General features: G+C 42.5%; 1 protein-coding gene and 1 long non-coding RNA gene across 14 annotated transcripts in view; both read right to left on the bottom strand.

Annotated features, from left to right (window-relative positions):
* Positions 1-1,823: 1,823 nt before the first annotated feature.
* LOC116450450 lies at positions 1,824-14,831 on the bottom strand. Its single transcript, XR_004242797.1, has 8 exons — positions 9,849-14,831; positions 4,051-4,113; positions 3,931-3,972; positions 3,792-3,836; positions 3,646-3,689; positions 3,524-3,564; positions 3,399-3,439; positions 1,824-3,294 (listed from the first exon to the last, which is right to left on the bottom strand). It is a non-coding gene; the product is annotated as an uncharacterized LOC116450450 (long non-coding RNA).
* Positions 14,832-19,038: 4,207 nt separating this feature from the next.
* CIB2 (calcium and integrin binding family member 2) overlaps positions 19,039-24,542 on the bottom strand; it is a 41,388-nt gene continuing 35,884 nt past the window's right edge. For 12 of the 13 annotated variants that reach the window (XM_032122962.1, XM_032122963.1, XM_032122956.1 and 9 more), the window contains one exon: positions 19,254-20,616. In XM_032122962.1, the coding sequence (XP_031978853.1) occupies positions 20,595-20,616 (22 nt within the window). In that variant the 3' untranslated portion in view covers positions 19,254-20,594. Of the gene's footprint in view, positions 20,617-24,542 lie in introns of all 13 variants that reach the window. The other variant, XM_032122949.1, reaches the window with a different exon arrangement.

Consider the following 24,542-nt stretch of genomic DNA (forward strand, 5'->3'; position numbering starts at 1 on the left):
AGCATCTCCCAGCTCTGCACATCCAGGACAAATCCGAGGTGAATGATCCCCTCTGTGCTCCTTCCAGAGCCATTCCAGCGGCAATCAGAGGCAGCAGTTCCTAGAGAAACGGCTCCTATCCAATTTAGGAGCCTTCCCTTGGGGAGGAGCCATCCATTTCCCCTTCTACCTGTCATATACTATATATAAAAAGAAGAAAAAATAATAGAGTCTGGTGCAGCAGTAGAACTTTTAATGCGCCCTGGGAGTAAAAATTCTATATGTAAAACTTTTTTTTTTCACTCCCAGGGCGCATTAAAAGTTCTACTGCTGCTTTTTTAAAATTTAAGCTATAAATAAAAATAAAGTTTATTTCTAACATAAAAGTTAGAAATAAAGTTAAAGAGAAAGAGGAAAGTAAAGTTGAAAAGTTAGGGTTAGAGGGAAAGAGAAAAGCAAAGCTAAAGAGTTAGAGAGAGAGAGAAAAGTAGAGTTGGAGAGAAGAGGAAAGAGAAAAGTAGAGAAGCACAGGAATAAAGACAAACAGAGGAACAAAGAAACAGAATTAAAGAGAAAAATAGAGAAGGACAGAAACAGAGTTAAAGAGAAAGAGACCAATAAGGAGAAAGAGAAAAGCAAAGAAACAGAGTTCTAGAGAAGCAAAGAAATGGAGTCAAAGACAAACAAGGAAATAGTTAAAGAGAAATAGGAAAATAAACCTAGAGAGAAACATAATTAGAGAGAAACATAATTGGAGAGAGTGAGAAGAAGAGAAACTGAGAGACAGAGGTAGAAACAGTGAGAAAAAGAAAGACACAGAAATAACGATAGACAGGGAAAAGTAAAGTGAGGAATAGACTAAAAAGTAAAGCAAAGCAAGAAATACAGTGAAAAAATGACTAAACCACACCAAAGAAAGACGGGGGGGGGGGAGGGGCCTGGATATCTTTATTAGGGTTTATTCAACTTTATTGAATGGATTTTTGTATTTACACTCTAGCACAGTATACAAAAACAACAATGTATACAAATAAAGTACAAATACAATCCATATACACACTGGTAAAAGTCCAATTTGCATACAGAGCAATACATGGAAATGCAGCAGCAAACACAAATACAGACCAATACAGAGCAACACAAGCCAAATACATATCAATACAATATAACAATTTTTCTATTTCTGGAAAACTTGCTACATTTTGTTTTATTGTTAGAGGAAACCCAAAACAACAGCACCACAGGGAGAACATAACAGTCATCCACCACACACACCTCTTTCAGGTTCCACACAACCCCACCATTGCTCTCATCTCAATCACTCTCCTCACCCTGGCCCCTTGGGAACGGGGTTCCTGGGAGCCTCCAAATCGTCCTGCCTGACAAAACCCCGGCACGGTCCGCACCCAAACTTTGGCAATGAACATCGCCTCGCAGACCGGCCGGGACTGAGGAAAAAAAAACCCAGCCGGGGGGGAAAAAAAAAAAAAAAACCAGCTGGGATTTTTTTATTCTAAATTTAAAAATGTATTGAAAAACCTGAAAGGCAAAAACCAAACACACAAGGTTAGAACCATTCCACACACACACACCCACCTCTCAGCTTCCACACAATCCCACCATCATCTCAACCACTCTCCCCACCCAGGCCCCTCGGAAACAGGGTTCCTGAGACCCTCCAAATCATCCTGCCTGACAAAACCCCGGCCCCGGCACGGTCCACACCCAAACCTTGGCGATGAACATCGCCTCACAGACCGGCTGGGACCGAGGAAAAAAAAAACCGAGCCCGGGGCGGGGGGGAACCCCAGCTGGGGTTTTTTTATTCTAAATTTAAAAATGTATTGAAAAATCTGAAAGGCAAAAACCAAACACACAAGGTTAGAACCATTCCACACACACACTCTCACAGGCAGATACAACCACATAGGCAGACACAACATCTCACACACAGATACAGACAGTCACACGCTCTTCAGCTTACACACTGACTGCAGCCATTCATCAAAACACTCCACCGATGAAGATACTTTGATACATCTTCCCCAGCTGCCGCTCCTCGACGTCGAACCGTGGATTCTGGGAAAAATCGGTAGCATCGGTGACCGTGGAGATCCAAAGCTGCTTCGGGACCTGCAAGAAAATGTGAAGCGGTCAGAGAGTGGCCCATGGCTAGGAGTTATCCCCACACCAGGCCCATAAATTTTCTGCCCAAAACCCCATAGAAAATAGATGAACCCTTAAGTTTTATGACTGTTCTACCTAACTGTGACTCTACGTGCCAGGGCAGGGCGGCTCCGACCCTAAGCGGCGCACGGACGGGCGGCACCCCAAATTAAGGAAAAATGACACGAGGGCTCGAGATGAGTCTCCAGAAGATTAATTCTCGAATGCAATACACTTAGAGGCGATGGAACCTACTGAAATACTGCGGTCACAGACGGAGGGTCCGATACCCTCCCTATAGAAGTCCAAGGGAATGGCATGTGAAAAGAAGCCAGTACCAAAACTGAGAAGGAAGATGGATGAGAACATCTTGTGTACTTCCTCCAGTCTCAAGAAGTAAGAAGGTAAAGATGCCAGAATAAGCCCCATCCGGGCAAGTAGGCAAGTAGAGTACAGCCAATACGGCCCAGAACAATGCAAAAAAATCACTGACATGCAACAAACCCCTGTGACACAGAAGACAATGGACACTACATAATAAAGACACAACCTACAGAACATAGACATAAGTTGAAACTGCCCAGCAGTTTCACCTGATGGACCCAAGATTCCTACTGCAAGATGAGCCAGAGGCCAATGATGCCAAAGGAAAGAAAGCTCTATGGCAATAGCACATGATGGCGAAACATAAGTCCTTACAAGAAGTTAGTACCAGAGCTGTTAAGAGGATGCTCAGGAGGCCTAGAGAAGAAGGCAACAACGGCTAGGGGACCAGGGCGATAGCTCCGGACCCAAAGGCGAGCTCCTCAGGCAAAAAGATCCGCGATGACATCGAGACTCAGAGAAGGCCGATGACGTGAAGCTCGTGAGAACACGGAGACGGGTCGGAACTGTCCTGCCCGGCAAAAGGTCGGGTGATGCTGAGGAGAAACCCTCTCCCTTTACTTCCAAGGGGCCTATCCCGCTACGGCCCTCTCCTCTAAGCTAACTTCAAATTGCCTCCTGCAATTCCAAAGGGTTTTCCCTTGTCCCCACCACCGGTCCCAACACTTAGCTTTTGGAAGACAAGCCGACAAAATCCATCCTCAGTGGAAATGAACACACGGGCGCCATGGATGTTGATACAGTCCCCAGGGTCTGTTTTGGTGGCTGCAAAAATTCAGAAAAAAAATTCAGACCGCGATGAGATGTCCCAAAAGCGACCCCTTCTGCAAGGCCTCCCTCCCTCTTAAGGGCCGAGGCTCATCGCTTACTGGCCGCTTCCAAACTTCAGCTCTGCAGCTGCTCACAGTACCTAAGACAATAAAACAGAAAACGTCACTGTGGCCCTCGAGAATATTAATCCCCAGGGGTCCTCTGCACCGGTACCCCGGCTCACCTCAAATCTTCATCCGATTCCAGAGGCAGCCCAGAAAATACCTGCAAAGCAAAAAGGTACATGCTTAGCACACTGCCACATACAGCTCACCTATTACTTGCCCCACTTAAAGGCCAACTCACCTGATTGTCTCTATTTCTTGGCATGTCCAAGGCAGCAGCAGCACCTGCAAAGAAACAAAGCAAAAAACATCCTGAAAGACTCTGAAATCACAACCTCCCCCCTCCAATTAAAGTACACTGCACCTATACCTTAAGCTTGCACCCACCTGGCTGCCAGCATCCCAGACCAGGACATCTTGCCGGTGGACCACCTAAAATGCACAAAAAATAACAGATGCTTAGAGCTGCACCAGAAATTGATAATTGAGCAAGAAAAACTAGTTCAGTCCACCGGTCACCACTTACCTCGCTCACTTCACCTTGACAGCTGAGATCCGGCTTGACCTCCTAAAAATAAAGACAAAGAACAATGCTGGAACACAGCCACCATTTACACTTGCCCCACAAACACAAATGGTGACTGACCTTCCGGTGGGAACCCCCTCACCCAGTCCAGGGCGCGCTGCCACGGATTTAATCCCTCCGCATCTGAAAGAAAGCAATGACAAAAGTCAAAGGGCTGCATGAGAACTTAACAGCTCCAGCCATCTTGTGTCAATCTAGGAATACCATCTAGAGGCCAAACTACAGCCTACATCACAAATTACAAGTCCCCAGGCCTTGTCCTATTACACCCATATGCCAGACCGTGCAGCAGGGCAGAGCAGCTCCGGGCCAAAGTCATGCAGATACCTATGACACAGGAAAGGACAAAGGAGGGGATGCAATGAAGAGAGAAAACTCTCGGCAAGAAGAACGATCGCAAGGGCCGAGAGAACGAGGAATGAGATGACCTAGGCGAGACCGACTGTCTCGGTTTTGAAAGACAGGTGTCTGCTAAGGAAGGCAGAAGCCCCCTTGAAGTGGCAGATATAATATATATATATATATATGTATATATCCAGTCAAACAAAACAACAACAACTATGGCAGTAACAGCAAACACAAACCCAGTCCCAGCCTTCTCGGCTGTCAGGCTATTTCCCCTCGGGTGCAGTTCCGCTCGCAGCCGGCAGGGGCGCTGGCGGCTCCCGGTGAGCAGGGCAGGTGCGATGGTTCCCCCGCGGCTGCAGGGGGCGCTCCGGAGCGAGCTCGGGAAACACGTGGCACTGGTGCCCTGGGATCCCAGGAAGGGATGGAACAAAGGCTTCACAAACCGCTGGGCAGCCGATCCCAGACTCTCAGGAACAGCAGGCTGGAACGGCAGGCTGGAGCAGCAGGCTGGAGCAGCAGGCTGGAGCGGCAGGCTAGAACAGCAGGCTGGAGCGGCAGGGACGAGCACAAATCCCGGGTGGCAGAAGAGATGTATCCAGGTGGGAGAACCCCAGGGAGGCCCAGGCAGGCAGGGCGAGCAGGGCTACAGCGTAGCGAAAGCTCGAAGCAGCAGCAGGGCAGGGCAGCCACAGCCCGGTCTCCAGCAGGGCAGGGAGAGCGGCTTTTGGGGTCCCGGCGTTGTTTCCAGCAGGAAGAAAGAACGGCCAAAAGAAAGAAACAGCAGCTCCTTTCTCTGCAGCTTCTTTCTCCGGATGCTCAGAGCGAACTGACCCCACACCCAGGTGTAGACAAAGGAGTAGCCAGGCCCGCCCCACTCCCCTTTTTTTCTTTCTTAAGTACAGCTATTTGTCCCCTAGCAACATGCATATGGGAGAAAATTCCTTTAACAGGAAAAAAACTAAGACTAAACTAAAACCCCAACATTATCCACCCCGAATTTTTTCCCATACTAACATGTTACATGAAACTTAACTTTTTTAACCATATAAATCTATGCATTACCCAAATTATATACAAATATACATGCTGATACTGATACAAGTACAGAGCCGTGGGTAGTTCACCCTAAAACAAGGTCCCCTTGAGGTAAGCATCGGGTCTCTCCATCCTTTTGCATCACCCACCAGGTGCAACCTGGTCCCTGAGCAAAAACGATCCCACGGATGGGTTTGTCTTTGCTCAAGGCAGACTTTACCCAAACAGTTTTTCCAAGCATACCTCTCATGTGCACCACTGGAACCTTATCTCCATCTGTTGTTTGTAGGGGTTCGGATTGGGCAGGGCCTGCTCGGCTGGTGGAGCCTCAGGTGTTAACTAACCAGGTGGCTCTTGCTAAATGCATCTCCCAGTTTTTGAAAGTCCCCCCACCCAGTGCCTTCAAGGTGGTTTTAAGCAGTCCATTACACCGCTCAACCTTCCCAGCTGCTGGTGCATGGTAAGGGATGTGGTACACCCACTCTATGCCATGTTCTCTAGCCCAGGTGTTTATAAGGCTGTTCTTGAAATGAGTCCCATTGTCAGACTCGATTCTCTCAGGGGTGCCATGCCTCCAAAGGACTTGCTTTTCCAGGCCCAGGATGGTGTTCCAGGCAGTAGCATGAGGCACAGGGTAGGTCTCCAGCCACCCAGTGGTGGCTTCTACCATTGTGAGCACATAGCGCTTGCCTTGGCGGGTTTGAGGCAGTGTGATGTAATCAATCTGCCAGGCCTCCCCATACTTGTATTTGGACCATCGCCCGCCATACCACAGAGGCTTCACCCGCTTGGCCTGCTTGATTGCAGCGCATGTCTCACAATCATGGATAACCTGGGAGATACTGTCCATGGTTAGATCCACCCCTCGGTCTCGTGCCCACCTATAGGTGGCATCTCTGCCCTGATGACCTGAGGCATCATGGGCCCATCGAGCTAGGAACAGTTCTCCTTTATGTTGCCAATCCAAGTCTATCTGGGACACCTCTATTTTCGCAGCCTGATCTACCTGCTTGTTGTTACGATGTTCTTCATTAGCCCGGCTCTTGGGGATGTGAGCATCTACATGACGGACCTTCACGGATAGCTTCTCTACCCGAGTGGCAATGTCTTTCCACTCTTCAGCAGCCCAGATTGGTTTTCCTCTGCGCTGCCAGTTTGCCTTATTCCACCTTTCCAGCCAACCCCACAGAGCATTGGCTACCATCCATGAATCAGTGTAGAGGTAGAGCTTTGGCCACGTCTCTCTTTCAGCTATGTCCAGAGCTAATTGGACAGCTTTGAGCTCAGCAAATTGGCTCGATCCACCTTCTCCTTCAGTAGCCTGTGCAACTTGTCGTGTGGGGCTCCATACAGCAGCTTTCCATTTCCGGCTAGCGCCTACAATTCGGCAGGAACCATCAGTGAAGAGGGCGTATTGTCTTTCACTCTCTGGTAGCTCATTATATGGTGGGGCTTCTTCGGCACGTGTCACCTGCTCCTCTTCTTCTTCAGAAGATAACCCAAAAGTCTCACCTTCCGGCCAGTTCGTAATTATTTCCAAGATCCCAGGGCGACTTGGGTTTCCAATACGGGCACGCTGTGTGATGAGGGCAATCCATTTGCTCCAAGTAGCGTCGGTGGCGTGATGCGTGGAGGGAACCTTTCCTTTGAACATCCACCCCAGCACCGGTAGTCGGGGTGCCAGGAGGAGTTGTGCCTCTGTGCCGATTACTTCTGAGGCAGCTTGGACTCCTTCATAAGCTGCCAGGATTTCCTTCTCTGTGGGAGTGTAGTTGGCTTCAGATCCTCTGTAGCTTCGGCTCCAGAATCCCAGTGGTCGGCCCCAAGTCTCACCAGGCACCTTCTGCCAGAGGCTCCAGGACAGACCATTGTTCCCGGCTGCAGAGTAGAGCACGTTCTTCACCTCAGGTCCTGTCCTGACTGGGCCAAGGGCTACGGCATGAGCAATTTCCTGTTTGATCTGGGCGAAGGCTTGCTGCTGTTCAGGGCCCCAGTGGAAATCATTCTTCTTGCGGGTAACCAGGTAGAGAGGACTCAAGATCTCGCTGTACTCAGGAATGTGCATCCTCCAGAAACCTATAGCGCCTAGGAAAGCTTGTGTTTCCCTCTTGTTGGTCGGTGGAGACATTGCTGTGATCTTATTGATGACCTCAGTGGGAATCTGACGTCGTCCATCTTGCCACTTTACTCCCAGGAACTGGATCTCTCGGGCAGGTCCCTTGACCTTGCTCTTCTTGATGGCAAAACCAGCTTGCAGGAGAATTTGAATTATTCTCTCTCCTTTCTCAAACACTTCGGTTGCAGTGTTCCCCCACACAATGATGTCATCAATGTACTGCAGATGTTCTGGAGCCTCACCCTTTTCTAGTGCAGTCTGGATCAGTCCATGACAGATGGTGGGACTGTGCTTCCACCCCTGGGGCAGTCGGTTCCAGGTGTACTGCACACCCCTCCAGGTGAAGGCAAACTGAGGCCTGCACTCTGCTGCCAGAGGAATGGAGAAGAATGCATTGGCAATGTCAATAGTGGCGTACCACTTCGCTGCTTTGGACTCCAGCTCGTACTGGAGCTCCAACATGTCCGGCACGGCAGCGCTCAGCAGTGGAGTCACTTCATTCAGGGCACGATAGTCCACAGTCAATCTCCATTCCTCGTCAGACTTGCGTACAGGCCAGATGGGGCTGTTGAAGGGTGAGTGGGTCTTGCTGACCACCCCTTGGCTCTCCAGCTCGCAGATCATCTTGTGGATGGGGATCACAGCATCTCGATTTGTCCAATACTGCCGGCGGTGCACTGTCGAGGTGGCAATTGGCACTCGTTGCTCTTCCACTTTCAGGAGCCCAACTGCAGAAGGATTCTCTGATAGTCCTGGCAGGGTGTTCAATTGCCTAATGCCCTCTGCCTCCACAGCAGCAATCCCAAATGCCCACCTGAGTCCTTTCGGGTCTTTGTAATAGCCATTCCGGAGGAAGTCTATGCCCAGAATACACAGGGCGTCTGGGCCGGTCACAATCGGATGCTTTTGCCACTCCTTCCCAGTCAGGCTCACCTCAGCTTCCAAAAGGGTCAACTGCTGTGATCCCCCAGTCACCCCAGCAATGGATACAGGTTCTGCCCCCACATGTCCCGATAGCATTAAAGTACACTGTGCCCCAGTATCAACCAATGCATCATATTTTTGTGGCTCTGATGTGCCAGGCCATAGGATCCACACCGTCCAGAAAACTCGGTTCTCCTGTGCCTCTTCCTGGCTAGAGGCAGGGCCCCTCTAGCCCTGGTTATCATTCTTTCCCTGGGCGTACACGCTCGAGGTACCTTCAAGGGGATCCGACATATCATCCTCCCTTCTGTAATACCTGGCAGCTCGGTCACGGGAGGCTGAGGCTACCTTCACCTTAGCGGAACCCCCTCGGTTAGTGCCTCCCTCCTTGAGTTCACGCACCCGAGCTGCCAGGGCAGAGGTGGGTTTCCCATCCCACCTTCTCATGTCTTCCCCATGCTCACACAGGAAAAACCACAGCTCAGCTTGTGGGGTGTACCCTCTCTCTCTAGCAGGGGGACGACGGGCTCTGACTTGGGGGCCTGTGACTCGCACTGGTGCCACACTGACCCTCCTCATCTCCTCCCTCATCTCCTCCCTCATCTCCTCCCTCATCTCCTTCATCTCCTCTTTGAGAGGACTGCTATAACTGTCACTGCTAAGGTAAATACTGGCACCCTGCTATAGCCTGATTATGTACAGTACTTGCATATTGTATCACAGATTATTGTGAATGCTGAGTGGTTTTGGCCTACTATTATTTATTTGGAGGTGGAGAAGATCTTTCCTAAGCTTTTTCTTTAACCAAAAACCAGGCAAAATATTTTTCCAAATGACAGTTCCTGATGCAGTCTGACATGTCATTTGATGTCCCCCTGCCTCTCAGTCACCACAAGGTCCGTGAAGAACATTATAGTATTACATTTCCAGAATATACTCTTTTATTCTCTGCAAACAAGCCAGCCAAAGAATTACATGGTTTGTTTTAACTGCTAGCAATGTTTCATTCTCCAGCATTATCCTTTAAACACTAGATGGTGCTCCTTTCCTCTTGCACATTCACTATTTTTGTTCCCCTCTCAAAATGGAAAAAAGATACAAGCTGTGAATAAGCAGGGAAGTTTAGCTGCAGTTTCTGATTCAGTAGGAAAGATTTTATTTAACTTCAGTTAACTGGCTCATCTAACACCAGTTGAGTATATGACAACATTAATACATTGGCTTTACTGGTTTTTGCTATTGTTGCACTACATTTTGTCAAGAACTCTTCATTGTGAAAAAGCAACAATTATACAATTCAGTGAATGGCAGCATTGATTTCTAGTTGGACATCTGTGATCTGACTTGTGAAGATATCCAGGCAAGTTGGTAGCCATGTAGAGGAGAAAGGGTCAAACTAGACCCCTTATGAATAGAAAAGCAGGAATTACTTAACTGTGGCAAGGAGCTGAGCAATCCATATGCACATAATCTTCGGCCTGACAGGATTCATGTGGATCCCCACTGGCTGGAGAGCTACTACAGGGCTTGGCAGGAATGCTGAAGAGGAAAAGCAGAATTTCAAGTACTGTTGTAGACATTAAATGATTAATGGATAAGAGATATAACCAAAGATAATGATGCAATTAATAAAACACAATTATTTCAGCTGCTTACCGTGTAGCTTACTTCCATTTATATAGACTTTCTTTATATTATTACATAAATGGATATACTTCCATGTCATACTTCATTCCTTTGAAGAACCAAAATATGTATATATATAATGGGGACTTATAGAAGTGTCCAGTAAAAAGAAAGATTCTGTGATCACCTAGATTTACATCTGATTACAACTGCTAAATAGCAGTTATACAGCCCATTAGTGTCTTAAGTTGTGCTTACTTTCAGTACAGCATTTCAGAGGCCCAGCCAGTTTTCTCACCTGTCAATCACACTGTGGCCTTTTCCCTGACTTTCTAACTCATTTCTTAGTACACTGTAGCCTGGCTGACACCTTTCCATTGTATTAACTGCAACCATGAAATTGCATTTCTTCGGTAGCTCCCGAGCTTCCTTCTTTCCATATACAGTAGCTGTGAATCACTTTCCTCCCTCGATTTAAGCTGTAATAGAAACCTCTTCAAAGACAGAACAGCTCATAACTGAAGCTTAATGCTGATGTCAGATAATTGCAGTCATGGGCATACTGAGAAACCTTCACTGTCTTGTTCCAGTTTTTTTTCCCAGGAATTGCAGGTAGTTACAAGGCCAGACAATGTGTGTGCCTTGGTGGAGGGTTCTGTATTATCTTATAGCTACAGTTTACACACAATGCCCAGTGCCACCAGTACCCACGGCTGTAATTCTTATCCACACATGCTCTTCTTATTTCTTACCGTTTAATCTTCACTTTGAATGTCCATCTCACAGAAAGCTCGGATTCCTCTCCCCAGTCTTCAGATACTTACGTGAGGCTTAAAGGTGCAGTGGCAAGTTCAGTATAATCCATAGATGGAAAGTATGTTGTGAGTGAGAAATCCATTCCCTCTAGTTTCCATCTAGCATCAATGGGAAAGCAGCAGATAATGATGGAGAGCAAATCATTGCAGTGTTTGAACTTCAGTGGGATGAGTTCCAGCCTAAATGCTTTGGACAGAAATTTTTCTTTTGGTGTGGACCATGAACTGCTTAACATACTTATAGGTATTAGCTAAAAATTACATCAAACAGTCACACCAGCTCTTTGCAAATAAGCTTTTCTCAAACCTTTTAATTTTTGAATTCTTAACTTTATAACAAGTCCATTCATCACTTTTCAAGAAATAAATATTCCAGTAAAGGGTAACTGTATTTGTCGAACCTGAATGGGATCAAAAAACCCTAGGGATGGTTAACTGAAAGACACTTACGTAGTTTTAAAAAAAGAAAAAAGCTATAACTAGTATAATCTGAACTAAAAATAGGGAGATTTAGCCAGACTACTTGGTCTAGAATCTAGGCTACATTTGTCACATGAAAATTATTTTGCAGGAAATCTCTATTGCTATTTGTTTCCGCTCAAGACAAACATTACCAGGCAGCTTTTCCTGTGGTTTTCTGTTCTGGAGCTCCCGGCTTTGGCTTTGTAGAATGACAGGAAGGACATGGACAACTGAGGAAATACAGATACAAAAGTAAGTCAAAACATTTAAATCTGGAGCCAAACTAACCCCAAGTCCTGTCCAACTGAGGCAGATACTGAATAGTAGTGTTATTTTAAAAAAGGTAAGGAGAAAATTATCCCCTCATATCTAGACAACTGTTCTCCTGTTTCCAATGTTTCTAGAATTATATATGTCAAATTTGCAATTGTACTTGTCATAAAACGCTATACATGTGTGATCAGTCTGAGGAGTGCCAGCTTACACCAACAGCACTGCATTCTATTGCCTTCTGGGGTACTCTTCACAAAGTGAGGGAATAGATACCCTACTCAAAGCCATTAACAGCTCTTGAAATCACTTTTGTTTGGAATCTTCTGTAGGCTTCACTGAGTTAACCTCAAACATTTACCAGAACAGCTACCCAGTCACAAGACTGCTGTGTACTGACATAACCCAGTTATTTCCTGCATGCAACATCTACACACAGAAGCAGGGCCTTTGGTGAGAAAAGGAGTATCTCAAGTAATGTATTCTGCAAAGGAAGCAGAAAAGAGAGAGTGCTGACAGAAGGGTGTTGGGAGAAGGCTGATGGAAGAACTGAGAGTAAGTAAGGGGCAATGAGGACAACTAAGATGGCTTATTTACTGTCAGTGCATTGAGTGTCAATCCAGGTTCTTCAGTCCCAAATGAGGCACAGTTCCTGAAGGACACGGAAGCAGAACCAGCTCTGGCTGGCTACTTCTGATACAATGTTTTGGCAGGGTAATTGTGTACCTAAATACAGGGTTGTGCTGCTGTGGCTGTACTGCTGGGATTGAGGATACCCTCAGCACCAAGGCTTTCTGGTAGTATTTTACACCACGGTATGGTTTGATAGTTGTTATTTCTCTGTTCAAACATCCTCAAGGTACTGTTAGACATTGCAGTTACTACTGAATAAACAAGCCTAAGTAAAAAAACAGAAATGAGCCCCCAAAAATACCATTTTTGGGGACAAACTTAATTACAGTAATTACACTTATTTACACTAATCTTAAAGCAGAAAAAATGATAGTACCTAAAGTGGAATAGCTTTTTTAACCAAGAAAAGACTCTTTCTCATAGTATCTGGACACTCTCCTGTGCTTTTTGGCTGACTCTGGATACAAACTATACATCTTGTTCCTAGTTCAGTGATGGACAAAATACAACCCTCCAGAATAAAAACCTCTGCAAACACACACCCATGAAAAAAAATAGTTGGTGACACAGCAGTTTGGGCTCATCTTCCATAATCTATCTAAAATTTTGACCAAAATATCTTGTATCTTCTTGTGAACTTTGGAAAAGCTCTATTGAAAAAATCTACTAGTACTCTGCTTTTGCATTTCAACTGGATTGAAGACACAAATACAAAGAAGAGGAATTTCTATCCTCCAGATCCCAAAGTATTCCAGAAGCACATGTAGCTATTTCCATTCTGTTCATTTGCTTTCACTGACCATGTGCATTCAAAGAAGCATCAGGCCGAAATTCCATTCTCAGTGGTACTAGCATTTGAATACAATTTTTTTTTTGTTTAAACAAATTGTTTTTAGCAGCTCATTATGCTCATAGATAAAAGATGCAAACCAGTCAAATCATAAATCCCTGCTATGCATCACAGACAATTATAAATCAAAGCTGACACAAACCCCCAAACTTCTATTGTGAGCTAACAAAAATCATTAAAGAAAGGCTAAAAATTGCTTCATGAGTTAAAAAAAAAAAAAAAAAAAAAAAATATATATATATATAAAACAGGCAGCCAGCAACACTACTCCAGTGTCACAGTAGAAACATTGAAAAGAAGGATGGTCTTAAATAGAAACCACATCCCATTCACAAAAATGAGATCACCTATGAATCTTGATTTAAAATTATTGCCATGATTGTCTTTTCCTCCTGTCCCTGTAATGGCCTTCTAAGATAAAAAAGTTTAGAAATTGGCTGCCTCAGCAGTTGTGGAGGTGATTGAAGGTCCTGCTTGGGGGCAGGATAAATCATTAGATGCCCAGGGAAGTGACCTTGAATCACTTTCCTTTGGCATACCCTTCATTTCCCCCTTTTTTAGTGAAATATAAAAAGAAAGAAAGGCCATGAAGAATCGCATTTGTATGTTATTGGATCTGACATCAATTAAATAATTCCACCTGCTTTATATCTTAGGTAAATAGGATAAGGAAAGGTAGGAGATTTTGTAGGGTTCCAAATTCAGGGCACTGAATCAAGCTTCCTGGGTTTCATCAGCATTCATAACCCCCTCAGTTTCATTTTACTCAGTCAAGGTTTTTGCTAGGCTCTTCTCAGATAATAGGCTCAAATTTCCCTGCCCTGATATTCTCCAGGTGAATACAACAGAGGAACTGCAGAAACACTGGGTGTTCTATCTGATCTCTGCTGAAGATACAAATAAGAGTAAACCTTCAAAGGACACACTGATATTTTCAGAGGGATATAACAAATCTCAGGTTTCTTCCCAGAAGGAGTTTGAGCAAGTATTTCCTCTGGCTTTACCAGAATTTGTTTTGTCAAATGCTTACTCATAATGCCGAGGGCAGTGGCGTTAGTGGGAAGCCTGCAGCCTCTTTGTGTACACAATGTCCTCATTTCAAGCAAGCAAATAAGAGGGAATGTTAGCTGAGTTCTGTACAGTTCTACAGGAAATAAAAATAGAGTGAGAACTCTGATGCCTGTGTTCTTTATGAGAACTCCAATGTTCTTTGTTTAGTGTAGTAAAGCACAGACTTTCAAACAAAATGTGTCAGGTACAGATGAAATGGCTAAGGAAGTTTTTTTGCATTTTTCAGTAGTCTCAGATTAGCTATTCATGTTTCAATAAGCTCTTCAAAACCAAAGGGACATACCAGAGATAATTACCAGTTCCCAATTCCCCTTCACTTATCTGTCATGCAAAGTTTTAAGGTTTCCTTCCATTTTATGTACAGTCTCATAAAGAATGAGAATTTACCTGCAGTAAATCTGTTTTCCATCTCTGCCTGTGTATTAACATTTCTTCAGAAACAGAATAATTTATTAACTGCAGGTTTTGATTTTTTGTTTATGCATTCCATGCTTGAATAAAGTTAAATATTATTTAAGGACCTGATCTGATCTCAGCCTGCCTACTGAAGTGAGTAGGAGTCTTCCTGTGGAGATCCAGCCCCCATGGATATCTGCCTACTACAGAATTATCACAGTGAGAAAAGAACCTCCTCTAAGCAAATCAGGCCAAGCTTATGGCATTAATAACTCCCTGTTTAACTTGGTGAATTCCTTGGAAAGAAAGTAACTCAAAACACATTACCTTCTCTGGACACCAATTATTCTCTTCGCTTTTTCAGTTAGAGGAGATAACTGGAAATGGAAAAAATACTGAGAATTAGTCACATGAGACTAAGTCAGTCCACTAGGAATATTCGCTAGCAAATTCCACAGAAAACCAAAGTTTGAAGATGTGTAGTAAGAGGGATTTGTGAATGCAAATTCGAATGCTATTGTCATCATGAAGATATGGGAAATTACAATAGAGAATTTTTCTATACTTCCTTATCATATTTGGTTATATCATTAGAAAAACAATAATCACTAAAATCACCATAGAAGAGACGAAAAGTTTTAAACATATGAAAGCCCTCACTGAACTTCCTGGAACTGAATTTATTTCTGTGAATATACACATCAATTAACCTATTTGTTTAGGCAGAACAAAAACAGTCTTTCTGTTTCAAACTTCTAGAGGGAATTGTCTCTGAATCTACAGCTTTTTGTATGAACTTTATATCTGTATGAAGAAAAAGAAAGCATCATCATTTTCAGAAAACCCAAAACACCATTTTGGTTAAATTATCAATAATCATTTTCCTCTCAGGTCCTACTAGTCCACGGTGACAAAGTGGTCACAGTACCAAACCTGACAAACTTGAAGAGTTTGGACAACACTCTCAGGCACCTGGTGTGACTTTTGGGGTGCCCTGTGCAGAGCCAGGAGTTGGACTCGGTGATCCTGATAGGTCCCTTCTAACTCAGCATAATCTGCAATTCTCTGATTCTATAAGCTGATGTCTAAGTAGGAGGTAATTTCCTTTCAGCTGGGATGGGGGGAAATGTGGTGAATATCAATTTATTTCTAAGTGCCATTGAAGTAACCCTGAATGTTAGATTGCTAAAAAAAGGTAACTAATGATCAGCATGAATTCACTATCAGTGCTGCCTCTGGGGTGACGTGAGGCATAGCCCACAATCACTGGGGATGAGAGGCCTATGAAAAAGCTGGATCCAGCTTCTGGACAGATGTATACCTTCCCAGACTGAACTGAAAACCATTTCCATCAAGTAAACAGAGACACCTTGTACCTGCTTTCTCAGAGCTCTACATGAGGGACCCGACCAAAGTCTACCATTTAACCAGCAGCTACCAATTCCCAGAGCTTGTCAGCGTGCAGAGCACAGGGCAAGCTTGATCCCCGTTGAATTGCCCAAGCTGTGATTAAGCTCACAGCAATGAATTGCCTTGCTCCTGGCAGGCTGCCACATCCACTGATTTCAGTGGAGAAAAGTTACAGTTAGAAAAGGAGGAGGCTGGCCTGGTGCCCACAACCCTCTTCAGCAGAGTTAAACCACTCTGCCCTACATTTGCAGGCACATCCGGCCCCAATCTGCCTGTGCAGGAACTGGAGAGCAGGGTACAAATGATGCCTTGTGCTGCAGGGCACGTGAGCTTGCACTCAACAGCCACTGATCCTGTACCTGCAGAATGGATACAACAGGAGTCAGGGATTTATGCAGAGAAACATGTGGCTCTGAGCAGATCCTGACTGAGAAAGAGCAGAGGGAAAGACTCATCTACATTGCAACTGCAAAGCACCCAGGGCTGACACACGTGGGCTCATCACTGCTCTTGCCAATGTGAGACAGTCATAGGGAAAGAGCAGTGGGGAATTTCACTTGGAGTTAAGATCGTAAAATGTCTTGCAGACAAGAATGGCAGAACTTACAGTTAAATAAAGGCACTTTTATCTGAAATGATGATGCTCTTTGAGTTCAACCAAGAACAGACTCCTCTTTTTCCCCGCCAATGAGAATTTGATAGTCACTCGGTGTCACTGACATCTCTATAAGACACCTAAAACTGCAAAATGATACAGAGAAAAGAGGAGAACATCTGTTCACTGTGTCCTGTATTTCTGTCTCAGACACACATCTTCCTAAGGACATGAACAATTACAATTCTATTATCTTTAATGTCTTCCTCATCGAATTTCACTCCATTGTCTGTCCCAGATGAGGTGTAGTGGGCAATAACATTATAAACTCTTCTTAATCCTGATGTTATTTCAGCCCAAATTGATTTACTGGGGATTCTGAGCTGACAAGCGTTAATATTTCCCATCAACAACTAAAACTCTACCTTACTTTATATTCTGTTATTTTAGAATATAATCTTAACCTATTCAAGTGTCTAGAGTATGAGTTTTTACAGTTTCAGCAAGAAAATCCCTTTTTAACTTCTAATGTACATTTCAATTTTCAGGTACTTTATTAAAACATATTTTTATTAATATGCTGTTGAAAAAAAAAGCTTTCTCTGTAATTATGTACAGGTTTAAAATCAGTAATTAATCACAGTTTCATATTTTTGTTTGTGGCATCATAGATTCTGTTCAGTATCGTGTATTTCAGGGATATTGAAACAGTTAAATGAAATGATGAAGTTATGACTTGCTATGGTGGTGTGGTGCCACCTTGTGAGGTTTCACCGTAAGTGCCTCTAACATGTAGAAGGAGGTAAGAACTAGCCCTGGGGAGAAAAGGAGACTGTTCCTCTGTGACTGCAAGAAATTGCAAGAGATTCCAACAGTGAGCCTGTTGACAAAGAGGAGCATGTGGTTATTGGTTAAGAAAAGAGCATCCAGCATTTTAAGTTTACATTAAAAGGGCATGAGAGGGCACAAAGAACTGCAGCAAAACCTCAAGTACTTTCCCCAACACAGATCAAATTACAGACATGAGTTAATTCCACTGAAGTCAGCAGTTACTGGAGATTAATGTGGAAGTAATGCAGATCAGATTTTGGCCTGAAGGCTGTTGCAAATCTTGCCTTACAGTATTTCCTTAAAAGAACAATTAAAATAAACAAGTTGTTTCTTACTTTTTGATACTGTTTTAGTTACTTTCATAACTCATTTTGTCCCCAAGATGCTTTAACTGTATATAAAGGAGAGATAACACACAGCTAGAGCTACTTTAATAGAGGCTTTAGGTAATGGTTTTCATTTTTCTTTGTCCATTTTTGAAGGAATATAGTAATGTCTCTTCACATTTAACACTTTTCTGCAATTCAAAATGCTTTTTGGCCAAATCCAAAACTGTTTTAAATCTATATCTCCTTTACTGGTTCAGTTTCTTTTCATGTGGCCGGATAGTTCTTTTAGAGGAAGGCTGGTTGAAGACACACTTGCTAGAGAATCTGTTAGATTGTGCCAGTAATAAAATTGCCGAAAGCCAGATGGTTTGGTACCTCCTGACAGGATTAAATTTGCATCATGCTGAACTACTCATTCAACAGTCTTGCTGTAAGAAAACTTTCAGTCACAAGACATCCAGCTACAGACAACTAAGAAAGTGCAAATACAAAGCTCTTCAGAAATCTATCCCTTACCTTTGCCATCAGCTGCCGTAACTGCTCACCCACCACTAGGCAATGCTGAAGTATTTAGTGCACGGACGGGGACACACAATGTTGCTCTGGTTTTTGTTACAGGACATGAACGTAAGTCAAAAAAATAAAGGCAGTTAGGACAGCTGCACACATTTGTGCCTGCAGTATTCTGCAAGAACTCGTCTCTATGGACAGGAACATTTCTTCACAATGTGCTCCTAATTTCTTTTTCTCTTTGTTTCTCAGCCCAGGTGGATGACTTCGAGGTCAAACATCTGGCTGTGAGCTCAAGTGTCTCTTAACTGCTTTGTGACATTTAGGTCAGGGAGGACACAGGAAAACAACACAGTGAGCACATTCCAAGGCAACTCTTCCTTTTAGAGGGGAGTATGATGCAACCAAGGAATGACACACAGTGCCAGGAAAACAGGAATTTTAACTAATAACAATCTTAAAACACAAAAGAAGGTCGATGTGAAAAGGAACTGACCTATGTCATCAGCACCAGATCCTTTTTGTCTGGATAATCTGATCCAGAATCTTGCAACTTGGTATTTTACAATATATCCTAATCGCATCCTCCTACACACCTCACAATACTTCCAGGATTAAATGTCTCTCTTGAAATAAATTTAATAAAAATTAGGTCGATACTTCAATTAATAGGAAGTTATTTTAACATAATCTCCCTTAATACCAATGTCCTGCAGATAGTTTGAATCAGCCAATATATCTAACAATCTGCTCAAAATGAAAAAGAGGCTTGAATCTCTTTTTACTCAATCAGAAATTAATAGTAGAATTGATTTCTGTTAATTTTAACTTGGGTGAGGGAATTCAGTTTTTAATTCCTTTATCCAAACAGAAATCAGTAGGAGGAAGCATTAAAATGCCATAAACATCACTGAACATGATTGGTCCAAGATACATATTAAAAATAAATGTTATTACTAACATGCAAGTGTCATTTTCACTGTGCTGTATACCTTGAATATCCAAAATTTCCATTGAAACTTTTACTGTACAATCATAGAGCTAGAGAAATATTTCTTCTTTATTCATAGTGTGTAATCTGAACAGCAAACTGCCCTGCAAGCTCACCACACAGAAGAGTTTCCAAGGTAGATAAGCATCTCCATCCCTACAGAAATAATAAAAGGGTTAGGTTCTCTACTTTAACAACTTTCTGTATAACACATTTCATCCTTTGAAAGATTTAACTTTATAGTAATTGGAAAAATGATCAGAAAGGAAATTAGTTTGTGGTCAGCCTAAAAATTCTCAAAGCACAACAGAATGCTTCAAAAGTTTTAATTGTGATGACTTTGATACAGAAGCCATGTAAGTGACAGAGCCCTTCTGTTGACTGTTAGAACAGTAATTAATACACATATGATTGTCTTCAGGCCCCAGTACCTAAACAATACTGGAAGTAAAAAAAAACAAACAAAATGATCTAGCTGATTTCCAGCTGGAGGGAAAAGAGAAACATAGAACTGCATTCATGCATTTTATGGGAGAGATTGCATAGCTTGTTTAGAAAGAAAATGTCTTTTCATGTCCTTAATAGTAGTTCTGTGCTTCTTCAACTTCTTCATGAGTTACAGATGACTCTGTTCCTCCATTCAACATTATCAGCCCATAGAATGGTAAAATGCAGGAGCCCCTTGGAGAATAAGGACACAATTTAAACATTTATCTTGGGAAGAAATGAATCACATATGCAGTTATCATATACAAAAGGCAAATATTTCAAGTTTTATAAGGACACAACAATCCGTAAAATATTGGTTGAAGGTAAGCACCAAACCCAGCAGTTGCCATTTCGGTGGCTGAAAGGCAAACCTGGGCTGTGGTTGTCTTCAACACCAGGAGCTTGATCTTGACTGCAGTTCTTTCACCTCAGATATTTTCCATGCAAGATCCCCAGCTGTATGACACAGTGATAGAGGCATCTCATTATTTAAGGCCCATGCTTTCTTTCAAATACTCTTGGAAAACACACCAAAGCTAATCTTTCTCTCAATCTTTTTTTGGTTTTTTTTGCACTTTTAAGAGCAGTATTAAATATTCATAAATATAAAAACTACGTGGAAATACCTTTAATAATATTCTGATTCTCACTGTAAAAAAAAAGGGGGGGGGGGGGAAGAAAAACCACAATCCAACAACCAACCATCTTTGCCAGAGTGCTTGGCCAGCAGTGAAGATAAAAATGTGACTGTTCCAAATATCCATTAGATCACATGATGCTTCTGTCTCTTTGCGGACCAGAATTATTTCAGTACTTTCTGCTAAGTTCTAAGAAGCCCTCATTAGAGGACCAAAGGCCCTGGAGTGCCTGAGATTCAGAAAGGCTGGACTGGCAGAAACATCTTCAGATTCTTATGTGGAAAGTACTGCAAAAGAAAGAAAAATATTAAGACATACAAACACATCTGTCACTATGCACAACATTTTCCTTTAAGTACACAAAGGAAGGTGTTGTGTAAAAAAATTTTACTTTCTTCTTTCACACTTTGAGAAGATTTAAATTTCATGCAAGAAAATTTCATCTTCTGAAAATTTTAGCTCAGGGGCCAAGCTCAATACCGGATTAAATCAGGTGTAAATTGCCCAATTTATTGGATGTCAAGTAAAGCTAAATGTTTCCCAATGGTACTTTTGCTATGGCACAGCTCTTGGGTTCTAAACAAGACAAATTAGGCAGGTAAAGTTTTTTCTCTTGTTGGGACAAAGAGATCCTGATTGTTATCCTCTATTTGCTCTGTGATACAGGCAAGCAGAATGTCTTACATCTGCCACAAGTCTTCAGAAGAGTTCCTGAGCATCTCAGAAGGACAGGGAGAGACAATTTAAAGAGGGTGTGCTGAAACCTCACTGCCTATAGGCAGCAAGCTCTGTTCTCTGTCATGACAGTATCAACTGTAAGTTTCTTTCCTGAGTGACTAAAATGAGAAGAGACTATTATGTATTTTTGTATGTAAATTCTGCAATCTTGTTGCCTACTCTGAAAGAAAACCTTTTTGGAGCATTCGAGAGGCTGAAGGGTTCTGGATGCACACTTTTTGGATTTTGTTTTACCAAAAGAATACTCTAACTTAATTACAGCTATTAGATTTGAATCAGAAATTCACTAAAGGACACTTGTGGTGTGTATTTGGAGGACATAAAATTTCATATTCACCATAGGGACCTTTGTCTCCAGGAATTTATTCAATCTGGGTGACAGTAAAAGATATGCTGTATAGCAGCCTGGCACACCAGCCTAAGTACTGTGAGAGAAAGCAGATAGTGATGCAAATAGTTTACTAGCACTAAGGTTTTTTAAATAAAAGAATTATAAATATCTTGTTCACAATTCAAGAAATGTTTAGGGACTATATTAATCCAAGCTCTTAAAAAAATAACACCCATACAGGTAATATCTAGGAGCTAAAAATCCATAACATTGTATGTGAAAATATTTGAGGCATGACTCCTCAAAAAAATCCATCAAAATCCACCTAACTGGAAATCTATTTCTATTTTGAATAGCCAAAATTTCCGTTGAAACTTTTAGTGTACAACCGTACAGATAGAAAAATATTTCTCCTTTATTCATACTGTCTAATCTGAACAGCAAGCTGTTCAGATTAAAAAATTCTATTTTTTTATCAGAGTGTCACTTTGGCCTTTGAAGATTCAGCTTTTTACTAAGAAGCAGCTGAAATACTCTGTGAAAAATACTGACAAAAATTATTTCCTTCCACTGTTTCATTGCTAAGCATCTCTTGCCAGTTAGTCGCCAGTTCTACTATTAGTCCTTAAGAACTAATTAATCTGTATGTTGGGACAGTCTCATGAGATGCACATTCCCTATAAGGGACCTTCCTTTACTTCAGCATTTGGTAGGATTGGAGTCACAACATGAACTGGTGTATGGGCCAAGGCCCACAAAGGTTTCAGAAATGCTGCATTTCCAATGCCATCATCTTGTTTAATGTGTTGTTTCCCTGTCTAGTTCTGGCAGCTCCCAGGTATTACTGATGCCATATTCCTCTCAAACCCCATTACATACTGTTACAGCATGCTTCACCCTCAGGCATTCAAATAAGCTGGAACTTGGATGATTTATAAAACAATTTCCTGTGCAAAACGTAACCAGTCTTGTAGAACAGAACACTCAGCTAATGCCAGCTCAAACTGCCAGTGCTTCCATTAAACTACAACCAGCTTCTTAATGATAACAATTTTGAGTGAAATAAAACTACTGGGATCAAATTTTCTGAACTAGTAACTGTCATTATCATTTACAGCTTAGTCCAGCTTCTGGGATAACAGCCAGCTGCATAGATCTTCCCTGGTTAATGATTAACAGTGTTTTCTTCTAGTCTGGAAAAAATTCCTCAACGACAGCAGTGCAAATCAAGCAACAGACTTTACTGCATCTTCATTTGCCTGACAGCAGCACAAAACTGGCAAAGGATGTCTGTAGGAGATTAAACCTACACAGGGTCATTAAGTAAAGGTTTGAGAAAGGAGCGATGAGATAAGAAAAATCAGTCAATGTAGAGTGGATGAATTTCAGCTCATACCAGGTCAAAGTCTGGATCATGGTGCCAAAGTTAACGCCTGCTGTGTATGTTAAGTAGGCATGATAATTTGACAGCTTAAAAGAACCCCAATGTGTGTAAAAAAAAGTGCTTTAAAACCTGAGTACACATTGCTATAAGAATCTGGCCTTCAAAGGTTTTCCACAGAGTAAAGAAGGTATTCCTCCTCAGCAACTTCCAATCTCATGTTAATGATGATGATGATAATTTACAGCTGGATGAAAGCTCTCACTGTTTGTCACAAGCTGGGTGAGCACCGGTCCTATGTAAGGGAGGAGAGAGAACAAAGCATTCTATGGCTTTGTACAGATCACCTACTCAAGCAATGGCAGAGCCAGGGATAAAACTTAACTGCCTGTAATCCTACATTTCCTCCTTTTACAATATGAAGAGGTGGCTTTGGTGGGGAGAAAAGGAAAAAAACAGAGTAAGAAATCCTTTACTACAGAAAAAAATCATCCAGGGCCTTGTAAGTTATTCAGCATTTTCAAAGGGCTCACATACCAGCTGACAGGAGGGTATTCTGGGATCAGATATTCAGAAATATTGACTGTCCAAGGCTTCACAGCAAAATCCCTGCAAACTGCAATTACTCAGCATCTCCAATTGCTTACTGGCAATCATTTTCAATGTGGCTATTGCTTTGGTTCCTAGGTGTTCTATTTTAACAGCTGCTAAGCGGCTGGAAGTGTAAATCATTAGGCTCCTGTGCTTCCTTGAATTTAAATTCTGGAGTGCATTCAACTGAGCACAAAAAGTGGAGATATGCAAAAACAAATGAAATTGTGACTGTTTCTGGACACTGCTGGGTTGGTATTTCTTCCACATGTCTGCTTAAGATTTCAAGTGGACAATTTATTGTAGGTGAAAACATGTTTTTATATATTTTTGCAATAGTAAGAAGCTAGTTCAGTTTACCACTGACATATAGGGTTGGTGACAGGTCTGCTATTAAGACACTTCCTGTGCTTTGCATGCTCTGTATTAGATTACGCAGTGAAGCTGCACAGCCCTGCCTACCCTTTGGCTGCACACAGCCCTAGACTATCACTTAAGACAACCATTACAGCTGAAGACTCAGAAGAGAAGAACATGAGAGGCCAGGAATAGAGCTGGAGATTAATTCACAAAGATATAAGAAAGCATTGTTTCAGTAACTGAATAGGTAACGTGTCCGAGACTGTTATGGCACAATTGAACATCATGAACAGGAACTGGGTTTTTTGTAGTGAGAGATCAGCTACAGGAATTGCACTCTTGTCCCATGTCACAAAGTCTGTCACATGCTGGCAGGCACTGGCTATTGCCACAGAGTGCTTGTTTAGGTTCAGTCCCAGTCAGACTTTGGTGTACCTATTGTGGCAATAAACTTCTATGAATCCATTCCAAAAGTCAAATCACTCTCTCTCTTTAGAGTGCAACATTTACACAGTATTTTAAAAATTAGAATAAGTTCCTCAGAACATGAAGTTCAGTACTAACAAATATGTCAGTCTGTGATGCACTGCATACAGGAAAAATAGGACTAACAATGTCCTAAAAAAATAAAATACCTTTACAGGCAAAATGAACAGTAAACCACAGTAAGGCAGAGGTATCAAATCTTCCATATAGATCGGTTTGGATAAAAGTAGTCTCATGATCCTGTCACTTTCTTTTCCTGCAGCTGTTAACTGTTTAAAACAGAAACCAAACTAGAGAACCTACATGTTCTCTTCTCAACTCTGAGA

Source organism: Corvus moneduloides, chromosome 13 (assembly GCF_009650955.1).
Source record: "Corvus moneduloides isolate bCorMon1 chromosome 13, bCorMon1.pri, whole genome shotgun sequence".
NCBI lineage: Eukaryota > Metazoa > Chordata > Aves > Passeriformes > Corvidae > Corvus > Corvus moneduloides.